Here is a 22,839-nt window from a genome sequence, read left to right as displayed (position 1 = left end):
AATAATATAGGATAGTGAAAATGAGTGAACTGTGTCTGTTCATATCACTGTGGAGGAATACAACCACAGTATATAAAGTCGGAATTGGGAAAAATTACATGGAATACTCTTTAAGGATCCACATATGGAAGGTATAATCTATATAGGAAATACAGACATAAGTTAATATAAAATTCAGAATCATGCTTAACTTCAATGTGAGGAAAGGAAGTCTCATAAAAAATTCAATGTTTCTCTCTCTCTCTCTCTCTCTCTCTCTCTCTCTCTCTCTGTGTGTGTGTGTGTGTGTGTGTGTGTGCTCCCACATGCACATCTGCATGCACATTGCTCTTGTGTGTGTGGAAGTCAGAGGTCAACCTCAGGTATCTTCCTCTATCCCTCTCCACCTGAGTTTTTGAGATAGCATCACTCACTGAACCTGGAGCTCACTGATTCAGTTTGGCTGGTTGGCCTGTGAGCCCCTGGAATCCACCCATTTCTGTCCCAGAGTCCTGGAGTTACATGAGCATGTTGCTGAGCCCTGCTTTTCACATGGGTACTGGAGATCCAAACTCAGGTCCTCAGCTTGTGCAGCAAGCACTTGACTGACTGAGCCATCTCTCCATAGCTCTAGAGAAAACACCTTCTGAGAAGAAGGCAGGAATGATGTTCTCACTCTTTGGGTTGTGGCTTATTTTTGTTAATATACCTAAACTCTGCATTTTTATATTCTTCTGAATGCATGCTGTATATAACAATGTAAAAAACAAATGTTAATATGAACCAATAAAAATAAGCAAACAATCTGATCAGATGCTTCATAAAGGAAAATATCTGGTTACCCAGTAAATATATAAGGAGTGCTCAGTGAGGAGAATATCATTCAAATGCTGAGACATGCCAATCCAGCCCCCACAGTGGTTAAATGATTCATAACACCAAGTGTTGGGAAGATGTGAAGCAACCAGAACTCCCTGTCTGGCTGGGGGGAGTACAAAATGATACAACTCCTTGGAGAAGGGTCTGGTAGGTTCTCACGGAACTAACATCTTCCAAACCTATGAACCAGCACTTGTACTCCAACAAGCCCAAGTCAAGTGGATATGTATGGCACTCAATGTATAGAAGTGTGTTGCAGTAGCCTTGTTTAAAATCTATAAACTAGAAAAAGTGAGGGTCTTACTGACATTTAAATTTGGAAACCACTTGACTTTTTTCATTTTTAGTTTGGGTATGCAAATATCCCTCTGGGAATCTTCAAGAAGTTTCAAAGTGTGGCCCTGTCAGGCATGGTAGCACATGCCTGTAATCCTAGCACTCAGAAAGCCAAGACAGGAGGATTAAGAGTTTGAGGCCAGTCAGGGCTCCATGGCAGGACCCTGTCTCAAAATAGACAAAACAAGAAGTGGCCTTGCCCAAAGGGCTTTGTCCAGGGAAGCCCTCTCCTTCTAGGCACTTTTTAGAACTGGTTCCTGAAGATTCTCTGTAAAATACTGTCTTTACCTTTTTGCTCTGTCTCTGTTATTTCTAGTAGGCAGTTGGTGACCTTCTGAAATGTTCTTGTGTAGATGACTCATGCCCTCCCAACCCCAGAAAGCTCACACCAGCGACTGATGGTGCCCATTTCACTGTATCTCCATCCACAATGGATGATACCATTTGACTAGTTTTTGGTAGATAAGGATGCTATCTAAATGATAGTTAAAACTTGTATTACTTTGTTTGTAGATGGAATCAAAAATTTTTTAAAAAACTGCTTATTAATCATAAGAGTTCTTCTTGGGACTTACTTTTTCAGATACATCAACTACAGAAATATCTTTAAATTCCAACTATCTAACTCTCTATATTCATGAAAGCCATGTTTTACATTTGCCTCATGTTGGAAACAAAGGACTCTGAGTGGAAGGATGACAGAAACTCTGTATGGTGGATTTAGGGGTGGGGTCGGGGGAAGTTTGGGCATGTTACTATGGAAAGGAGGTGGGCAGCATTCACCTGGCAGAGGTCAATAATAATTCAAATATCTTCTAACGTCACTCAATTCCAACTTGATAGCAACTTCCTCTCACCAAGAATTACCAAAGAGTGACGTTGAAAGCAATCAATAGCCTCTATATGTAGAGATTTGCAAACACTGCTATACTCTGACTTTCTAGACCGTTACAAGGCCAAGTACACAGAGCACTGAGAAAACACAGAGAAGCCATCTCTCTGGACTGCTAAGAGATGCAGAATTGCTAGGTTTACAAGTAATACCAGGCTTGTAAGATGGCCCTTTCTCTCTCTTGGATTGACTCAAATCCCATTTCAGTCATCTGGTCACCAGTGACTTTCTTTTGGACAAAGTGTGAACTATAGGGTTTACATGAAACAAATCAGAGAGGAAATTCCAAATCTGGCACATGAAATAAACCATCCTTTTATCTAGTGATAGGTTGTCACAGAGCAGACTTTCAAAACCAAAGCAACATCTAATAGGACAAGGGACCCTATTCATGACTTTGAATAAGGGGCTGAGGAGAGTCCATCCTGAATGTGATACAACTCTCTGAGGAAGAAAAGATGGCTTGGCTTTCATGATTTCACAGGGATGTGATCTGCAGCTGGATGGTGTTAAGATCTGCAGTTTCCTCATAAACAGTGTCACTATGCACTTATGGAAATGTGGCCTGCTATTAATCAGGAGTTCACATTCCAGGGGAAGCTGGCTAATTTCTCATTAAGAAGGCCACACTACCATGAGGATACCTGTAATTGATACCAAGATCAGCAGAGCTTCATTAATTAGCATAACAAATGGCAGAGATAGGTTCTCATTGGTAAAGTTCATGATAGTCAAGATACTTGGATTGGTTCAAATATGCTAGAGACACTCCCATTCTCACAGGAACTGGATAAGGTATCTAGAGAGGCAGGATGAGCCGCATGGGGAGGGCTGCTGCCTTGACTAGATTCTTTCAAAAACCAATTCAGAGAAATGAATGGTCTCTCTGAGAGGTAGTGACAGGAAGGTGAAGGGAGACACAGGGTGCCTTAGTATGCCAGTTACTGCGAGTGACTAAGACTCAATTCTGTGGGAAAGCTCTGGAGAGCTTAATCTTAAATACACATTTCAGAATTCCTCTAGCCAAGAGGAGAGGGAGCTGGGGTACTTGGGCTCCACCACTGGCTCATCCTTAGCCAGCATAACATGGACAAAGGAGGTTCTGACATTTCAAGAACCAGCCCTGCAGTACAGATTCAAGGCTGGCTGCTGAGTTCCAGGTGACATACTTAGAAAGGAAGAGGAATGGGCAGAGCAACACCAGTGCCTGTTACATCTCCCCCACTTATGCCCATCATAAGTTTGGAGGGTTCTTTTTGTAATTGAGTAAATATAGATAACAGAACTTTTTGTTTTATAAATGCCTGCATGAGTGTGGACTCTGTTTGGAAATCTCTTTTCCTGGCAGTCCAGTTACTGATGATGGAGGAAGATGATAAGGATCCTCAGCTCCTAAAACTTCAGAGTTGTGTTGATCAAGTGGCTTAATCAGATGTAGCAGCATGGTTCAGCATGGATGTACCTCTGGAAACAAGCAGTTATTTAATTCCAAGAAGCATATTCCCACAGTCATTGGAAAACTCCAGTACCATCTCACACACACACACACACACACACACACACACACACACGCACACACCTACCTGCACAGTATAGCTTCCCAGGGTGGTGGCCCGTTTAAACCGCCGGCCCTGTTGCTGGGACATCATGAACAGTTGGGCCAAACGTTGCTCCATGACCCGGGCAAAGCTCTGGTTGTGCAGGCCCACCAGCGAGTTGTCCACGCCCTGCAGTACTGAAGATGCACAAGGCAGAGGGGAAGCTCAGAGCCCAGACCGCCTGCTCTGCAATGCCACAAAGGGCCATCATGCCCCACTTCACATTGGGGCTTACTCAACATTATCTCACTTCTCCTCCATGGCAGCACATGAGTTAGTAGTAATCATTATCCAAGTGTTAAAGATATTGAAAAGGTTAGTGTCTTGCCTAAGGCTATATAGTTAGTCACCAGAAGAGGCAGGACACAAATCCAACCCCATGTGACTCCAAAACATGCACCTTTCCTCTGTAAGTTGTGACATCTCTAATATTGCTGCATCAAACCCAAACTTTTTAAGATGCATTGTGAAGAGTCCATATGGAAACACAGAACAGTTGCAGGTGCAGCTAATTGGGGATTGGGTTGGTTCCCACTTGGGAGCCCTGGCTCATGGCTTATTTTTCTTTCTCAAGAGCTTTGCTGAGGAATCCCAGCTCCAACCTGGAACTCAAGCTTATATATCCAGGCAAATGATTCTGTTCAATGTCCGTATCTCTCCCTCCTGGGTGGGATCCTTCTGTTGCTTAGCATAAGCTGCCCAGGGCCCCTCAGGCCCTCTCCCATGGAAGAATGGGACAACTTAATGGAATGAGTGGCTTTCTTTCCATTCTGGCTCTTGTCAATTGTGGAGTCTTCAGCAAGCCACTGGAGTCCCTGAGTTAGTATACCTCATAGCAAGCATATGCCCAACAGGGTCTAAGGATCAAGGAGACAGGATGCATCAAGCATGTACCTGGTGCATGGAAGGTGCATGGAATCCCTTCTTGCCCTTTCCTCTCCGTGGCTAGGCTTCAGAAGCCAATACCTAGTGTGTCTGGATCCATAGGAAAGACACAGTGCATGAGAGATGGTTGTAATGAGCACTAGGGCCTTTTAGGCCTGCTGTTGTCCATTTCTATGGGGACAATTGCCTTTTTCCGTCTGTGCCCAAAGTTTAGCCCTTGAGCTACATCTCTTGGGAAGCAATGTTTCACCTCAAGTCTGCAAACAGTGCCTTCAAACACAGTCACACCAAAAGCTTTTAGGTGCTAAAACTGATGATCAGGGATTTTTTTTTTTTTTTAAGATTTAGGTTTTTTAAAAAAATTTTATTTATTATTTTTATTTTATGTATATGTGTATATTGCCTGCGTGTAGGTAAAGTGCATCTGTGTTGTGCAATGCCCACAGAGGTCAGAAGAGGCTGTCAGATCCCCTGGGACTGGAGTTACAGACAGTTGTTAGCTGCCATGTGGGTGCTGGGATTCGAACCCAGGTCTTCTCCAAGAACAACCAGTGTTCTTAACTGCTGAGCCATCTCTCCAGCCCAAGATTTAGTTTTTAAATTACATGTACATGCATATTTCTATATGTAGGATTGTGTACATGTGAGTTCAGGTAACTTGCAGAAGCCAGAAAAGGGTATCAGAACTTCTGGATCTGGAGTTACAAGCAGTTGTGACTGGTGCTGGGAATGGAATGTAGGTTCTCTGCAAGAAAGTAAATGCCCTAAACTGCTGAACTGTCTCTCTAACCCCTTGATGATCAATTTTTAAATATAGAGATCAAAACTTAACAAGGACTGGGAATGGAACAGAGAGTTTTCATTTAATTGAGTTCATTCTACCATAGTTCTGCCTAGCATCATTGATACTACTCCTTCACCAAGATATGGGGACAGCTATGCATAGAGAGTGAATTGTGTTTGTGGTAGCTAGTCCAGCAGGGCACTGACCATAGCCAGCACTTACAATCACATCTACCCAGGGCCAGACCAAGCAGCCAAAGATGAGACATTGATACAGATCAAGAGAGAAATAAAACCCACAGCCGGGTCTCTGGAATTACTTCTTTGAAGCCATAAATGCCAACTAATCCCCTTGGAGGGTATAAAACAGCTCTAGGGCCCTTATGAGATACTACCAGCTCATTTTTCAGTCAAGTACCTGCAAAGACAGATGAACACCGCTGTGTTGTTCCCACGATGTCAGTCCCCAGAGGACTCCCTGGGTTCCACAGGGGTTTTTCACCCCAGACAGGAAAGCCTGTGATCTTGCTGGTTCAAAGTCACCCCCTCTAGTAAAATTACAGGTCAAATCACTGAAATACTACTTCTAAGTTGGCCTCTTCTGACAGGTGGGCAAGAGGAAGAGAGGGGGCATCCCAGGATTAGTTTATGGGAATCTCAACCACAGTTCAAAGGCAGACAGACAAAGGCAATAGAAAGAGTCCTAGCTGTAGTTAATGGTGATGGTTGTATATACGGTGGACATTCTTTTTACCACTGAACTGTACATTTAAAATGTAACATTTTACTTTATGTTCTTTTTAAAAAAATGCCTGAGTAAGTGCAGGAGACTGTGGGAAGCACTCACAGACACACAGGGATCAAGCCTGGGCAACTCATGAATGTTACTGCAGTTCTCTCCAAAGAGAATGGAATTGTGAGCTGGGTGAAGCTGTGGGTCGGAAGCAGGGGCATGAGTTTGAGTGTTGGCTCCCCTTCCTAAGGCAAGGCGCGTAGTTTCTCTGGGCCTTAGTCCCCTATCAGAACATTCTCTAGTCCTGATTGTAACCTCTAATTATAAAGAGCAGATAATTCAGCAAATAATGCTTCTAACAGTGGTGCTATAAGGTTCTTAATAGGATGTCACTAAGTGGTAGCTATTGTCACATGTGCCCCCTTCTTGCTAGGTACATTCTTATCAGAGGAAGATATATGGAAAGTGTGGATCCATGCCCCAGAATGTGCCCTCCCTTCTCCCAGGGATCATGGCTCTCCCTGGTCATCTGTACATGGAAGGCAGTGGAGGGGGTGTGCACAGAACCTCAGCTCACCATCCAGGGCCCTCTCAGTTAGCCAACCCCAGTTACCACAGATTCAGTACAGAGGAAGCATGAAAGTTCCCAGCTTCATCAGAGGAATTTGGTCCAAAAACTCCATGACTGTGACATCTCCCCTCTCATTTTCTTTGCCATTGCACTGGTCTCTAAGATGCACATATCACTCAGGCATCAGCCTCCTGTACTTGGGCTAAATTGTTTCATTTGTGGTTAAATCCCACATATTCAAACTCAAAGAGACTTTGTGCTCAGATAATGCCTCTCCCTCATTCTACAGGTGAACATGTGAGTCCCAGAGGACCCAAGAGACTGGCTCAAGAACACACTAGTAAAGACCAAAGGTGAGAACAAAAGCAATTCATTTATTACTGGGTCTGGGATTTTTTTTGTTTTTGATGAATGAAATAAAGACAGATGCATAAACCCAAGATGGACTCTTACCTGTTAGTCACCAATAGTGTGTGTGTGTGTGTGTGTGTGTGTGTGTGTGTGTGTGTGTGTGTGTTCAACCTTAGGTATTATCCCTCAGGTGCAGTCCACCCTGTTTTTGAGACAATGTCTCTTACTTGGGCGTGGAGCACACCAATTAGGCTAGGCCAGCTGGCCAGTGAGCCCCAGGATATGCCTGTCTCTGCCTCTTCAATGCTGGAATGACCATGCTCAGCTTTTTGACATGGTTCTGGGATATAACCAGGTCTTCCTGCTTGTATGGCAAGCGCTTAACCAACTGAGCTATTTCTCCAGTTCCTAGACACCAATATTGAATCTGGATATTTCTATTTTGTTTCATTTCTATAAACCCAGCTATAGTATCCCTGGATGGCAGGACGGCCCTTAGGTTATCTATAAAGAGAGACTCCAGGGATCACCTTAAGTCAGTGATTTTCCATAAGGGAAGAACCCACCCTCTTTGAGAAGGGAAGTGTACAACGTACAAACATATTTAATCTAAGTCTGGTTGGAAACCATGAAAGCATGCAGGGTTTGTAATGCAAACTACAGAACAGGAAGTTGCTGGAAACTGATCAGAGGCTACAGCCTGTGGTGATGGGTCTGAGGGCCACAGCTGGGCAAACTTATCTCACGCTCTAATCACCATCCTTTTTTTTCACGATGGGGTCAGTTGGCAGTGACTGCCCAGGCATTTAGATAGTGGTCCAGGGAAGGCAGAAGGGTCATCCCCAAACATGGTTCCAGGCCCTTCCAAACACTAATCAGTTGGTACAACTGACCCCAGACAGAGGCCATTCTGTCATGACCATCAACTGCAATGACAGCAAGGAAGAAGGAGGTTTACATGAGTGAGTGTGCAGGGGTAAGCCCAAGGGGAGCCCTGAAACAATAGTACGTGCATGGCTTTCCTTTAAGGCTACACTACTAAAGTAAGGCAGGGCAAGGCATAGGAAGATAAGGTGGGGGAGGGGGATGACACTAGTGGCTGTCAAGGACAGTCTGAATTTAAGAGTAGATGTGTGATCACCGGACACAGACCTTTAAAGTTCAGAGAAGGGGGGCGGGTGGATATCTGTGAGGGAGAAAAGACTCTGTTCCTTGAGGAAGAAACACGCATTTATATCATTACATAACCTGCTGGCTCAGAAATGTGTTGCTGGGTTAGCCCTGATTCTCTCTTAGGCTTACATCCTGGTAGGGTGGTTTCTAATTTGTTAAAAATGTGTTTCTTTAGTTTGCCTTCTTTGCAGTTAAAATGGTCTAGAAGTCCTGGCAGGACTCATCCAGCAGGTCATGAACTACTTGGCTGATATTTTAGGAAGCAGCCCACCTACCACTTATTTGGAAAAGCAATGAGGGAAAGATGGAGCAGGGAAGGGAGTTTGAGGTCAGTCTGCTCACCCAGATACATTGCCATGCCTTTCAGGATCTTTCTACTGCCTCATGACGGGCTGGACTGTGTCCTTCAAGTTCACATATGCAAGTCATAACTCCCAGTGTATCAGAAGGCAACAGAAGGAGAGAGGGTCTTTAAAGAAGTAATGAGGGTAAAATCAGGTGATGAGGGTAAACCTTAATCCAATGTGTCTGGTGTCCTTATAAGAGGAAATTAGGACACAGACAAGCTCGGAGGGAAGACCACGTGGAAACAAATGGGAACAGTAACCAACTACAAGCCAAGGAGAGGGGTAGAGGAACCAAACTCATCAACACCTTGATCTCAGACTTCCAAAATATCAAGAATTCTGTTGTCTGCATTCCCCACTGTGTGGTGCTTTGTTACAGCAGCCCCAGCAAATGCATGGCTCCATGTCCTCCCTTTGATGGCTAGCTGGCCACTTTTCCTCCTACAAACATCTGTCTTCCCCATTTACTCCCAATCCTTGTTTTTCTCATTTTTAGAGCCACTGTCTGGCTTTTGAAAAACATAAACAGAATGCTTTTCCTGTTTCATGACGTTCAGCTACAAAATGTTAAAGGAAAAGAAACAAAATGCCACCAGAGCAGTCTTGTATTTCTACTTCCACTCACTCTCACCATCAGGACACACCAAGATTGGCATGGGGGTGGGACATGTTGCCAGAGAAGGAGCAGTACACATCTGGCCCTTCTGGCTTTCGTGTGGGTTTTGGAGGGTAGGGCAGAAAGGCCTGCCATCTACCCAGACAACCACTTCATATGGACATGCCCCAGATGTCACACATTAATGATGTTGCTTGTGATAGGCTAAGGATGCAACCCTCAAGGTACCATTTCCAAATTACTTATCAATAGCCATCTTCAGTCTTTTCTTAGCTTATTCCCTTCCAGTCCTGCAGAAGGAACTCCTTGATTTGCAAGAAAGAAAAGTACCAGTCCTGGGGGCTGGAGAGATGGTTCAGCGGTTGGGCGCACTAGATGCTCTCGTGGACCTGGGTTCGATTCCCAGCACCCACATGGTGGCTAACGACCATCTGTAGCTTCAGTTCCAGGGGATCGGATGCCCTCTGCTGACCTCCATGGGTATTGCATGACACAGGTGCACTTACATATATTATACAGGCAATACGCCCATACACATAAAATAAAAACAATAATAAAATATGAAAAAAGTGTCAGTCCTAACACCAAATGGCACACAGTTTTAGACAAACCAATGTAATGGTGTGAAGAGGGAAAAACAAAAATAAGAGTTTACCTGTGATGACCCAGTAGTCTCTCGTTGTTTCTGATGTATCAAGGTTGGGATATTCCAATGCTAAAATGAGTAAGAAACAGAAAATTTCTTTTGTAAGCTTTATGAATAGAAATTATTGAGGGGAGCACAGAGAAGTGGGAAGCTGGCAAGTACAAAGTCCTGCCCTGTCATTGCTCGGAGCTCTGTGATATACAGACCAAGCTACCTCACTGTTCAGAAAACTCAAAGACTCAGGAAAGGACCAACTTTCATGGAAGGAGTTTTCAGCACTTGTGGGGTTCTGCTCTTTGAAGTTTTCCATCTAAACCTTCTTAAAATGACTTTAGCACCAAGACCCAGAGTGACAGCATGTCTTAGCTGGGGCTTCCTCGGTACAGATTATCCAACACTGCTAAGGTCATAAGAAATGCTTGTCTCTTGAAGGGTATCTCCAGTGTTAAGGGCTTAAATGTGGTACTCCAGTACTTGGTGCAAAAGGTCTCATATTGCTTCACAAGTGTGATGACTACCAGACCTCACACATGTAAAGGACTTAGTGTACTGCCTGGCATATAGCTCATTAAATCTTTTTCTTGTGTATATGTACGTACATGCTCATGTGTGTGTGTGTATATATATTTGTATGTGTGCGAGGTCAGGGGATGATGTCAGGTGTCTTCCTCAATTGCTCTCCATCTTATTTTTTGAGACAGAGTTTCTCACTGGACCTGGAACTTACTGATTTGACTAGACTGGCACTGGTATTACCTTTTTTGCTCTTTTTGAGACAGGGTCTCCCTGTAGCCCCAGTTGGGCTCTAACTCACTATGTAGACCAGGCTGGTCTTGAACTCACAGAGATCCACCTACCTCTGTCTCCCAAGTGCTGGGACTAAAAGCATGCACTATCATGTCTGACTTTCTTTCTTTCTTTCTTTCTCTTTCTTTCTTTCTTTCTTTCTTTCTTTCTTTCTTTCTTTCTTTCTTTTTTTTAACATGGGTACTAGGGATTGAATGTGAATACAGGCACTCAAGTTTGCAAAGCAAGCACTTTATCAACTGAGCCATTTTCCCAACCCTTATTGTTCAATAAATCTCAACCGTTTTTGTTATCAGAATATCAAGATGGTAAAAGAATATAAATTCTCCATATGCTATACTATAGTGTGACATAATGCTATCTTATATGACATAATCTTTTCATGAAATTTATAGTCATCTTTTCTTGCTACTTGGAAGTTTGCTAAAGCTTGCCAGTAAACACTCATTCAAAAAATTCTAATCGACTGCTCACTCACAAGTGTACCATTCCCGCTTATTATCTCATTAATAGCATCAAAAACAGCCATAGAAGGAAATTATGTGATGATTTTGCCATAGGTGTTGTTTTTATATATAAAAATTTTTTGCCCAATGACCTTGTGAAATGCAAAAATAACTAAATTTAGGGAACAACTTCATTTCCTTTAGCTACTCAGTAAGTGTTTAGGACAAAATGTGGGCTGCACTGTCTTCAAAGTCCATGTTGACTGGGGAATAATGAGGATTATGTAACAAATGTTAGGGAGAGCCGAGGCCTCAGACTACCAGGGACTTCATCAAGTGAAGTCACGATGCTGATCATAAATAGTTTGCATTATGCTGTCTTCAGGCAGCAGGACCTGGAGGTCTGGGAACATTTGCAGAGGGGAGAGAAAACCATGGCAACCTGGACTGCCCCAAGGACAGATGCTCTGGAAGGCAGAGCTGTAAGCTCAGAACACAGGGGCTGGGGCTCCCATTCCAGTTTCCTTGTCCCACTAGCTATGGGAAAGCCGGTTTCTTGCGAACCCTCTTGGGGCCTCGATTTTCTCTTCTAGTTTGGTACCTACCTGATAGGCTTATTTTAGAAATCAAGCAAGGGCTTTCTTTCAGTGTGCAAAGAACTTTTCACCAGTTCAACCCCCATTTGTTGCACTTTCCAGATGCTCGAGATAACATCATGTGGCCTGGCACAACAGACATTCTGCTGGATGAAGGAAGGCTGTCAGGGAAAACTGTAGAGCCATTCTATGTGAGGCGGAAGCAGACGAACTTACGTTCAGCGATGGTGAGTGGAGGGTAGGTGAGGTAGAATCCCACCAGCTCAGCGGAGAGCTGGCTAAGGAGGCTGCTGGCCACCGTGCCGTTGAGGAACGAGCTCTGGTTGCCCACAACATACACCAAGGTCACGGCCTGGGAGGCGTTGGATGTGCTCAGGATCTGGATGACACAGGAGCAAAGGGGAGAGCCAAATAAAGGTGAGGGTCTGTGTCATGGATGAAAGGAGGGGAACTTCCAACACAGGTGATGGGTTGCAATGGAAGGACAGCAGGGAAACAGCCAGGAGGAGACAGGAATACAAGTCATTGCTTACAGATCGCTAGCTGCAAGCTGGGCACTGGGATGCAGTGGACACATCATCTCAATCTTCACCCAGCCCTGGGAGGGGTGTCCAGTTAGGACTGCCTTTTACAGATGATGAAACTCAGGCCCAGAGTGATTGAGGGATCTGCCCATGGTCACACAGCTCATTGAGTGCCAGAGTCAGGATTTGAATCCGAGTAGTTTGACTTCTGGTTCTTAACCCCTAGTGTGTCTTTTCTAGTGGCTAAATTGTCTTGAGTGATTTTGATAATCATGGAAATAAAAAACAAAGAAAGCATAGGGATATTAATTTAAGATGAGCACAAATGTTCAGGGACTTTTCAGATAGAAAAGAAAGGAATATATATCTGGTGTCATGAGCAGCATGATTTAGTCTGATTATAAACATAATTCACAAATACAAAACAGATTCTTTAGAGAGCAATTACTTTTCTTTGTGAACAATGAATTCAGTATAGAATGCAAGGAAAAAAAACTGATGCGATGGCATGGATTTCTTCTCACATTTGTCTAATTCAGTTTTTTAGTTGCTGGAAAAATGAGGTTTTCTAGGTCAATGTATGGATAAAAATATCTCACAGATTTGAAAAACGGAAGCAGCAGGAAGTAATTGGGTTTGGTGAGATGCTTTTGCTGGGTGCTGTGTAGTGTGTCAACCCTTCCTTTCCAGAGCTCCTTGCTGCAGCCCCACTATGTGTCCTGCTGAGCATCCCACAGGCTGGCCCCCAAGACCATGCAATGGCTCTGTTGCTCACTGATGTTAGCTGAAGGATGCTGAGTGAGCAAAGGAGATGGGGCAGAAGGGAGGTCAGGATGCTTGTATCAGGCCATCCTCCCTGCAAGGCATCAGGGCCCAACCACAGCCTGGGTATTGAGCTGTCCCTGCTGCATGTCCTAATGGTGCATATGGTGATTTAAATGAGAATAGGCTCACCTATTTTAACTTTTGGTCCTCAGTTGATGACACTGTTTGGAACCTTTAGGAGGTGGAGCTTTTCTGGAGGACATATGTCACTGGGGTGGGGTGGGGGTTGAGAGTTTATAGCCTCACCCTACTTCCCCTACTTCCAGTTCAGTGTCTGCTTCCAGTGTGTGGTTGAAGACGTGATCTCCCAGCTTCCTGCTGCCTTGCCTCCCTCACTATTATGGGCTAGCCCTCTGGAACGGTAAGCCAAAATAAACTTTCTTCCTTAAGTTGCTTCTGGTCATGGTATTTTATCATAGCAGCAAAAAGTTACTCATACAGTGTCTTTACTGAACTCTCAAGTCCTCTTCCTTTGAGTCCTGTCTTTCCTACCTGGTGGTTAGCTGCCACCTGAATTTCCAGGCCCTTTATACTGAGGTGCCATCTCTATAGCTTTGCTCACTCCTGGCTTTGAACAAAGCTGTGACGAATAGTTCTCTGCTTTGCTACTCACTTTCCACACACATGGCAGCTGTCTCTCTATTCTCTATCTCAGAGCCATAGTCCCATGGTTAAGGGTCATCTGCACCAACAGTTCTGATCAACTTCTACTCTCTTTCTGGAAAATTTGTCTGGAATGTGGTTCAGTCACTTGTTCAGACCACTGTCCCAAGATACTCAGAAAAGCACTTCTTCCTGACAATTCTGAGTCTCCACCAGATGCTGGAGAGAGAGTCAGCAGTTAAGGAAGAACTGAATTTGGTGACCAGAACCCATGTCTGGTGCTCACAACTGCCTATAACTGCAGCACCAGGGAATCCATTGCCCTCTTCAGACCTCTGCTGGCACCTGTACTTGTGTGCACATGCAGATACACATAATATAATAATAATTTTTTTCTTAAAAGATCATTTTCAAAGCTGAGGGTACTGTAGTTCAGTGATAGAGCCCTTGCCTAGTATGTTCAAATGTTCAAGGCCCTGGGTTTCATCAGCAGCACTGTAGTAAATAAAAATTTCAGTCCTTATTTCTATTCTAATCTTTCCACATCCTCACCAACACTTATTATTTTCTGGGGGTTTGGTTTTGCTTTTGAGCTAGTCATCCTAATAAATGTGAAATGGTATCTCACAATTAAATATTCATCATTCAACGCCTTTTATTTCTTCCTTCCCTCCATTCCTCCTGTCCTCCTCCTCCTGCTTTTCTCTCTTTATGGCGATGGGACTCAAACCCAGGATCCAGTTTTAATTAAGTTTTTTTTAATGTCACATCACAGGAATTCGTTATGTGTCTGTATGTTCTGGATGTTAACCACTCACAGAGGTGATTTGTACACTTTGTATCAATTCTGTAGGTGCTTGTCACTCTGTTGATAGTATCTTTCAATGGTCAAAGTTCTTAATTTTGATGAGGTAATGTCTCTCTTAGTCCCTATGCTTTGGTATCATGTCCAATAATTCAGGGTCATGAAAATTTCTTCTATGCACGGTGTGCCCTCTAGGTTTAATTCTTACACTTAGGTCTCAGATCCATTTTTGAGTTAATTTTGGTTAATGTTCCTAGGTAAGGGTTCAGCTACATTCTTTTGCATACAGATAACCACTTTTCCCAATTCATTGTCTTTTTCCCCCATGGACCAGTCTTGGCAAAATGCCATTTCACTCTGCATAAGTGGATTTGTTTCTGGTCTCTCTGTATAGATCACTGGTCTGTATGGTATGTCTGTCTATGTTGGTACCAAGCTATTTTGACTATCATAGCTTTCTATTAAGTTTTGAAATCAGAAAGTGTGAAATGTAAAACTTGTCCTTCCTTCTCAAGATTGCTTTTGCTCTTCAAGGTCTTTTAAGGTTCCATTTGAATTCCAGGATGGAGTTCTCTACTTCTGTTTAAAAAAACAAAAACAAAACCATTGGGCTAGGCATGGCAGTGCAAGTCTACATAATGAGTTCCAGGTCAGATAAGTCTACAGAAGACCCTGCCTTAAAAATAAACACTAAGATTCTTTCTTTCTTTCTTTCTTTCTTTCTTTCTTTCTTTCTTTCTTTCTTTTCTTTCTTTTCTTTCTTTCTTTCTTTCCTTCCTTCCCTCCCTCCTTCCTCCTTTCTTTTCTTTCTTTTTTCCTTCCTTCCTTCCCTCTTTCCTTCCTTCCCTCCTTCCTCCTTTCTTTCTTTTCTTTCTTTTTTCCTTCATTCCTTCTTTCCTTCCTTCCTTCCCTCCCTCCTTCCCCCTTTCTTTCTTTTCTTTCTTTCTTTTTTCCTTCCTTCCTTCCTTCCCTCCTTTCTTCCTTCCCCCTTCCTCCTTTCTTTCTTTTTTCCTTCCTTCCTTCTTTCCTTCCTTCCCTCCTTCCTCCTTTCTTTCTTTTCTTTTCTTTCTTTTTTCCTTCCTTCCCTCCTTCCTTCCTTCCCTCCTTCCCTCCTTCCGTCCTTCCCTCCTTCCTTCCCTCCCTCCTTCCCTCCTTCATTTCTGTTTGTTTGGGTTTTCTTGTTGTTGTTGTTTCTTGAGGTAGGATTTTACTATGTAGCCCTGGCCAGTCTAGAACTTGCTGTGCAGATCAGAGTGACCTTGCATCTGTAGTAATCTTCCTGTTTCTGCCTCCAGAATGGGATTTTGGCAGGGATTACATTCAATCTGCAATTCCCACTGGGGGAATTAAGACCTTTATATTTTAAGGTCTCCCTGAACTCAAGCTATGTCCACAAACTCAAGCTATGTCTCTAGGTTTCTGTGTCTTCTTTAATGTACACACTCACCTCTTTACTCTTTTTTGCAAAGATTTATTTTCTTTTTAATTATGCATATCTGTGTGTGGCTATGTGCATGCGTGCATGGGTATCCAAAGAGGCCAGAATCCTCTGATCCCCTGGAGGTGGAGTTACAGGTTACCTGCTGTGGGTGCTGAGAACTCAGGTCTTCTGGAAGAGCAGCAAGCACTCCTAACCACTGAGCTATCTCTCCAGCATCTCACCCCTTTACTCTTGTATGTATCCAGCCTCTGACCCCATCTCTTCTCACTCACTCATGCTGGCTCATTTTCTCAATTAGACCATAAACTGATGAACCAGATGCTGTTTGCTTTGCTCCCAGCATCTGCCTCCTACAACATCAGCACTGTGGTCCCTGAGGAGCCACTTCCCCTCTCCCCTCTATCCATGTGCTTTGGGTGCAGCTCCCCATCTAGGTTCCAGGAGTGGCAACTGTGTCAGGTTGTGTTGACTAGGATATTTCATCTCCTTGTCCAAACTTATCAATCCAGAAATGGGCACAGTAGGACAAACAGGAGCAAGTTCCAGAGTTTGGAATAAAATAACAGAAAGAAAGGCATTTCAGTTCCATAAGATAGTAAGCAATAAGGATGAGGGAAGAACTGAAAGTACCAAGGACCGCTCAACAGAGGTGAGGAGGCTGCCAGCCAAGGGCAAAGCCAGTCAAAGATGAAGAAAGAACTTCCCGAAGACAGTGGTGATGCACCTGGATCCAGTTGTGCCTGAAGTCAATAAGCTTGGAATTTTTCAGGTGGATGAGCCCATCATGGCCTTCTGTTTATGCCTTGTAAGCTTGGATTCTGTCACAACTCAGTCATCATTAACGCAATTGTAATTTAGTCCCTAATACCAGTGTTACAGGCTTTTTTTAGAAAAATCCCTCTTTTAATGTCTCTCTGATAAATATTTCCATGCTTTTATTCCACAAAGGATTCAAGGTGCCATATAAATTATATTTAATAGAGCAAAATGAAAAGGTATTAAAAACAGATTAATTGAATAAACAGCCCCATTATCATAATCCCAAGAGGGTGGTCAGCACGTAGTTATCCATGTATGATATAAGGGCCGAGAGGGGGGTTGCTAAATCGAGACAACAAATATGGTTCTGTTACTTCTGACTGACCACAGCCAATTGTGAAATGGGATTAATAAAATAATTCACCCAAATATCCATTAATTTCAAAGGCTTTCAGCATGCCAACAAGCATCTAAAATATAGTTGCAGACTTTTCCAAGGAGTTTATTACTTGATTGATTAAGTTTCATCTGATGGCCCATAACCAGCTCACAACAACACAAGGTTTCTTGAGGCCAAGGACAAATTACTTATCTTGATGTCCCTCTTATTGTATGATAAAAAGCAGGTACTCAAGAAGTCTCTGTATCCTGAGTAAAACTAAAGTATATTCTGCTGTCAAGGACCACCTAGGTTTGTGTACCTGTTAGGACCATAGCTCCAATCCAAAAGAAAATGATTGCCCTTAGAGCTGAGTCACATTCCTTACATAAATCTTGATCTGAGGGGCTGGAGAGATGGCTCAGTGGTTAAGAACACTGGCTGTTCTTGCAGAAGACCCGGGTTTGAATCCCAGCACCCACATGACAGCTAACAACTGTCTGTAACTCCAGTTCCAGGGGATCTGACAGTCTTTCCTGTCCTCTGCGGGCATTGCACAACACGGGTGCACTTACCTACATGCATACACATAAAATTTAAAAAAATAATAAATAAAATATTAAAAAAATAAATCTTGATCTGAGACACATTTTTAGATCTTAGTCTAATAAGAACCAAGTCCTAATGAGATACTTTCCTGTCCACTTTGCCTGAGTCTAGAAAAGGAAAGCTGCTCCTTCAAATTAAATTGCATGTTTTCTACATCATATTGGCTCTGCTGATAATTCACTTATGCAAAATGTCAATTTCAAAAGCACCAGGTCTAATTGCAAAGGCTTTAGTTCAGTAGTCAAAACAGAGACATTGAACAGTAGCATTAATTAGAGCAATTGAGGGCTGGATGAATATCACTGAGAAGCATCTATCCTTATTGAGAGGTTTTCTACATAATTGCAAGAAAAAAATGGGTCTGAAAAAGACATTCGGTGCTATCAGCTGAGAAGCCAAATATATGGTGTACCAGGAACGGGATTTCCTTGGGAAAGAATCCACGCACTGCACATCAGTGCTGGTACAGTTTAGTGGGTAAGAAGACAGAGTTTTGGCTCACATCTTTGCTTCATTCTTTTCCAACCATGTGATCTTCTGGAAGTTTCATAATTTCAGTTTCTGCTTGAATAAAATGGAGATAAAAATATCTCAGAATATCTTGAGTATGATACAGAAAAATATTTGTAAACCACTAAGCATAGTTCCTGGAAGACAGAAAGTCCTCACTATAAGAGATATAGGTGTATGTCTGTGGGTGTGTTTTTGTTTGCATGTGATTATTGTTTGTGTTGATATCTGGACTCAATGAAAAATCACAGAACAGGCAAATATTGAGGAGTTACTCATTTAAAATCAATCCATTGGCCAGCAAGATGGCTCAGCAGGTAAAGATGCCTGCCACTAAGCATGACAATTTGAGTTTGGTCCCCAGGATCCACATGGTTGAAGGAAAGAACTAACTTCTACAAGTTGTCCTCTGGCTTCCACATTATGTTGTGGCATGTGACCCCACACACATCACACACACACACACACACACTATAATGTAAAAAAATTAAATCAATTCATATATTCATTTTATATGAGATACTTGATTCATCTTATATGATATACTCAGGTTCCATTTCTTAAATGATAAATTCATTAGAAAGGCTGAAGGGAGCATTACTTGAGAAAAATAAATATAAATCCCCAAACCATAGCAGGCTCATAGTGACACAGCATCCTACCTGTCATGGCCAGACCCCAGCCATCCTCACCAATGCCATAACTGTCTACATAACAAAATACAAAACTACGTTTGTATAAGACAGCTTTGAAATGGGGGACCCATGTCATTTCTTGCCAACATATGCCTTAGGGCTACCTGTCTACCATACAGTCTGAAGCCCCTCCTCCTTACCTGAACCGTCAGGTTGCTTCTGGTGTTGAGGACCTTTCTCTCTGCATCCTGGAACGCCTTCTGCAGCCTCTGCTCCATTGTCTGGGCAAACTTGCAGGACTGTATGTTGTCTGATTGGCTCACAAACTGCAGCACTAGAAGGGGAACCATAAATCAGTGCTCACCAAAGCTCTATGTCTTAGTTCCTCAAATTTAATAGCAGTCATGATACAAAACAGCATGACTTTTAGGTTAGAGAAATTAGGCAAATAAACAGCAAGATCAGACAAGGTTTGATTATAGTCTTGAAAGTGGCTCCTAAAATGATTTGTGGAAGAGAATAATTAAAAGCATGATTGAACCTGAGACTCCCTCCAATGCAAAAGACACTGTGGCTTGATCTCATTAGAATATGTAGACATCTGCTCAAAGATGACAAATAATAACCTGAGGGATTCAATGCCTTCTATTTCTGTGGATGGGGAAGATCAAGTGTCCTGCATTACTTAAGTTGATTGTTTCCATTGCAATGGGCTCTCCAGTCTTGTGTTTACAGACTTGGCAAATCAGAAATCACAAGGGAGCTTAAGAGAAAGATTTCACAGTCTTTACTTGGAAACTCTGATTCAGTGACATGTGGAACCAGTTGACTCCTAATTGTAGATTTTATAGATGCTCAATTCTTAGTATCCATTGTTAAGACAGAAAAAAAAATATGGAATTCTGTGCTCTTATGCGCAAACTGTATGAGTTGGAAGAAAAGCTCCTACGATGAACCATTTCTAAGAAAGTCAGAAAGCCAGGATTATGAAAGTTTAGGCATGGGAATGGGACATCTGAAGAGCAGGGAAGTTTGAAGAATGTACAAGGACTCTGAGAGATGACAGAGCAGCCAGCAGTGGAGCATTTAAACAGCGGATCCACTTGGCTGGTTCTAGAATGATGGAATCCTTCCCTCTTGTGACTTGCCTGTTTTCAGCTGGAAGTAGCCTTCAGGCTGGGGCTTCCATGGGGAGGCCAGGACTGCCACAGACTGTAAGTTGGAGGTGTGCTGCTTCAGATCTACAGTGACATTGCTGACTCCATAAACACCCAGCATGTCCATCACCACAGCAGGCAAGTACACCAGCCGCCCTTTGGTAGCATAATAACCAACTGTGATGTTATGAGAATATTCCAGAATGTCCACCTACAAAACAAATGGACCCCCAGAACTCATTGTTTATTTCTACAGTATTTTTAAGTTCTTCTTAGTGTTGTTAAAGCCGCAGCTGTTACTTAGTAAGGCTGTGAACTACCAAGTTCTCATTTAACAAATATCACCAAAATTCTGTAAAGTACATATGTGAATTGGCAAATTTCAAAGTATCACAAGACAGCAAAATAAACCTCACATTAAATCTACATGAGATAAAGCTAAATCCGAGTTTTTTGATTCATTAAATGTTTGAATATGATTAGATGAGCAGTAATTATCATCACAAAGGCAGGGAGGAAACAGCAGACAGAAGAAATTTCTAAAGACCAAGATGCTGGTAAAAACAACATTATTGACTGGGCATGGTGGCACACACCTTTAATCACTGCACTCAGGAGGCAGAGGCAGGCAGGTCTCTGCAAGATTGAGGTCAGTCTCGGCTACATAGCGACTTCTAGGTCATCTGGGCCTAAAAGGAGATCCTGTCTCATACAAAACAAAACAAGACAAGACAGAACAAAAACATTATAAAATTCCTTGCCGTTTATGAGAGTTAAAAGGCAGAAATGACAAATTAAGCAGGGCACCTTCTGGGAATGGGCCAAAACAGTAACCAAGGAAGAATTCTTTCTCTTGAAGAAGAGAGAAGAGTCTTTCAGACTTGGCTCCATCCTTGGCTTATCACACTGGTTCAAGGCCAAGGCCGGTATGAGTCAGTAAGCTTCATCTTAAAGCACATTGATGACCTGAGCTCACAAGGAAAGACTTGTGAAGCTTAAGAATTTATTCTTACTGTACTTTGTTTATGTTTATAGTTTTGGGTTTTGTTTTTTTATATTTTTTAATGTGATGCTTATTATAGAAGTAGCATTTTTGGAAAACAGTAAAGAACAACAATTGCCTCAAATACAACCACCACTCCCATAACACAATTATACAGTAATTGCTAGGTACATTTCCTTCCAGTCATTTTTACCTAGGAATACATATTTCATATATATGTACTTAAGCTCATGCATATATAAATATATAGATATATTCACATACAAATATGTATGTATTGCAGATATTGCTTCATGATTTCATTTCATATCTGTGTGTGTGTGTGTGTGTGTGTGTGTGTGTGTGTGTGGTGTTGGGACCCAGGGCTTTGTGCATGCTAGACAAGTGCTGTACTGCTGAGCTGTATCCCCAGCTCCCTTTTTTTTTATTGTGGTAAAGTACAGCTCACAATCTACCATCTAAACCATGTTTAAGTGTACTATTCATTGAAATTTTAAATACACAGACAACAGATAAGACCAGGACCACCACCCATCTCTAGAGTTCTTTATCTTGTAAAACTAGACTTTTATGTCAGGGAATTTTGAACCCCTGCCTACTTTCCCCCTTATTCTTGCAGCTGCCTTAGTGCCATGTGGAGCTGGGATATAGCTCAGTGGAAAACCACTTGCCTAGCATGCATGAGGCCCTAAATAACATATATTTTCCAAAGAAACAAAGACAATTGGCTTTTCCATAATACAGGTGTACTTTAATCCCTTCAAAGTGTGTTTTTTTCCCCATTAGTCCTTTTACTACAAATAGTATAAAAGACTAAGTAGGGGCTTCAAAATGGAGCATGGGCATGGCTCCAAAGAAAACCAACTCACCCAGTCAGCAAACTGTGAACTTTCTAGCCCATCTTATTACCTCAAAGAGCAAGCCTTGGTTCAGGGTTTTGCTCTTAACACCTCACTAACCCCTGCCAGCTCTTTTCTTAAATGGTTGAACCAATAGCTGAATCAAGGTATACCAGATTCTGCCTCCCAGCCCTCCGCAGGCAGCATCAGCTAGCTGGACTTAAGAAGCTATTTGTGTGAACCATTCTCATTTTACCACTACCTTTTATTTGTGGTAAATGATGCTGATTTCTACTCATAGTACTAATACAAAAAATATCAAAAGAGATGCATTAAGCTTTTTAAAGTACAGTAATTTAAAAAAGAATGCTAACTGTTGCAGTGGTTTGCAATGACATACAGAAAAGACCCAAACTGCAAAGGTAGTTGGAGAAGGGCAAAGTTTAGTGAAAATTGTACCAAGCAAGTAAATGAGAACAGTCATATGTTCAGCTTCCATTTTAAAACTTGTTAAGTTTCTGGTGCAAGAACCATCAATACTCGGTGTGAAGTGCTTTCCTCCTTCCCTCTCTCCTTTCTTCCCTCCCTCCCTCCCTCCCTCCCTCCCATCATTCCTTTCTTCTTTCCCTTCCTCCCTCCCCCTTCCTCCCTCACTTTCTCTCTTCTCTTTCCCTTCTTTTTATTTTTTAGAAATGTAGACAAAGAGATTGACAATGGCCAATAGAGGGTATGCCAAAATCTCATTCCTGGTCCTTGGTGTGATTGGTGGGGAGAGACCATTACGCTGAATGCAGCTGTCACACAGGCCATCAAAGAAGGAAGCCAGAATGACAAGTTTAAGGGATATAAAAGGGAGTCCACTGACTGCCAATCGCATTTACTGCTTTAACACTTGGAATCAAACCAAGGGTGTAAAACAACGCTTCCATCGCTTGGCTATGCCATTGAAATCAGCCAGCAGTTGTTAAGCAATACTTGGCATTAAAGTATTTGGAGGGGAAAAAAATTGTTTACTTCCCTGTCTGCTGCTGGAACTTTAGACAAAGTGAGACTTAGTTTACAAGTCTGAATAGTTTGGAGTTTGTTGTTGTTGTTATTGGTATGTATATATA

General features: G+C 42.5%; 1 protein-coding gene across 3 annotated transcripts in view; it reads right to left on the bottom strand.

Moving 5' to 3' along the window:
* The window catches only part of Kiaa1549l (KIAA1549 like), a 342,411-nt gene that overhangs the window by 120,354 nt on the left and 199,218 nt on the right, over positions 1–22,839 (bottom strand). For all 3 annotated transcript variants that reach the window (XM_029555337.1, XM_029555339.1, XM_008851663.2), the window contains 5 exons: positions 19,877–20,096; positions 18,929–19,062; positions 11,855–12,017; positions 9,799–9,858; positions 3,670–3,821 (listed from right to left, as the gene is read on the bottom strand). In XM_029555337.1, the coding sequence (XP_029411197.1) occupies positions 3,670–3,821; positions 9,799–9,858; positions 11,855–12,017; positions 18,929–19,062; positions 19,877–20,096 (729 nt within the window). The remainder of the gene's footprint in view (positions 1–3,669; positions 3,822–9,798; positions 9,859–11,854; positions 12,018–18,928; positions 19,063–19,876; positions 20,097–22,839) is intronic.

Source organism: Nannospalax galili, unplaced genomic scaffold (assembly GCF_000622305.1).
Source record: "Nannospalax galili isolate Female #2095 unplaced genomic scaffold, S.galili_v1.0 scaffold11, whole genome shotgun sequence".
NCBI classification, from domain to species: Eukaryota; Metazoa; Chordata; class Mammalia; order Rodentia; family Spalacidae; genus Nannospalax; species Nannospalax galili.
The sequence above is the reverse complement of the archived record's forward strand: the minus strand, read 5'-3'. Positions and strand labels throughout refer to the sequence as shown.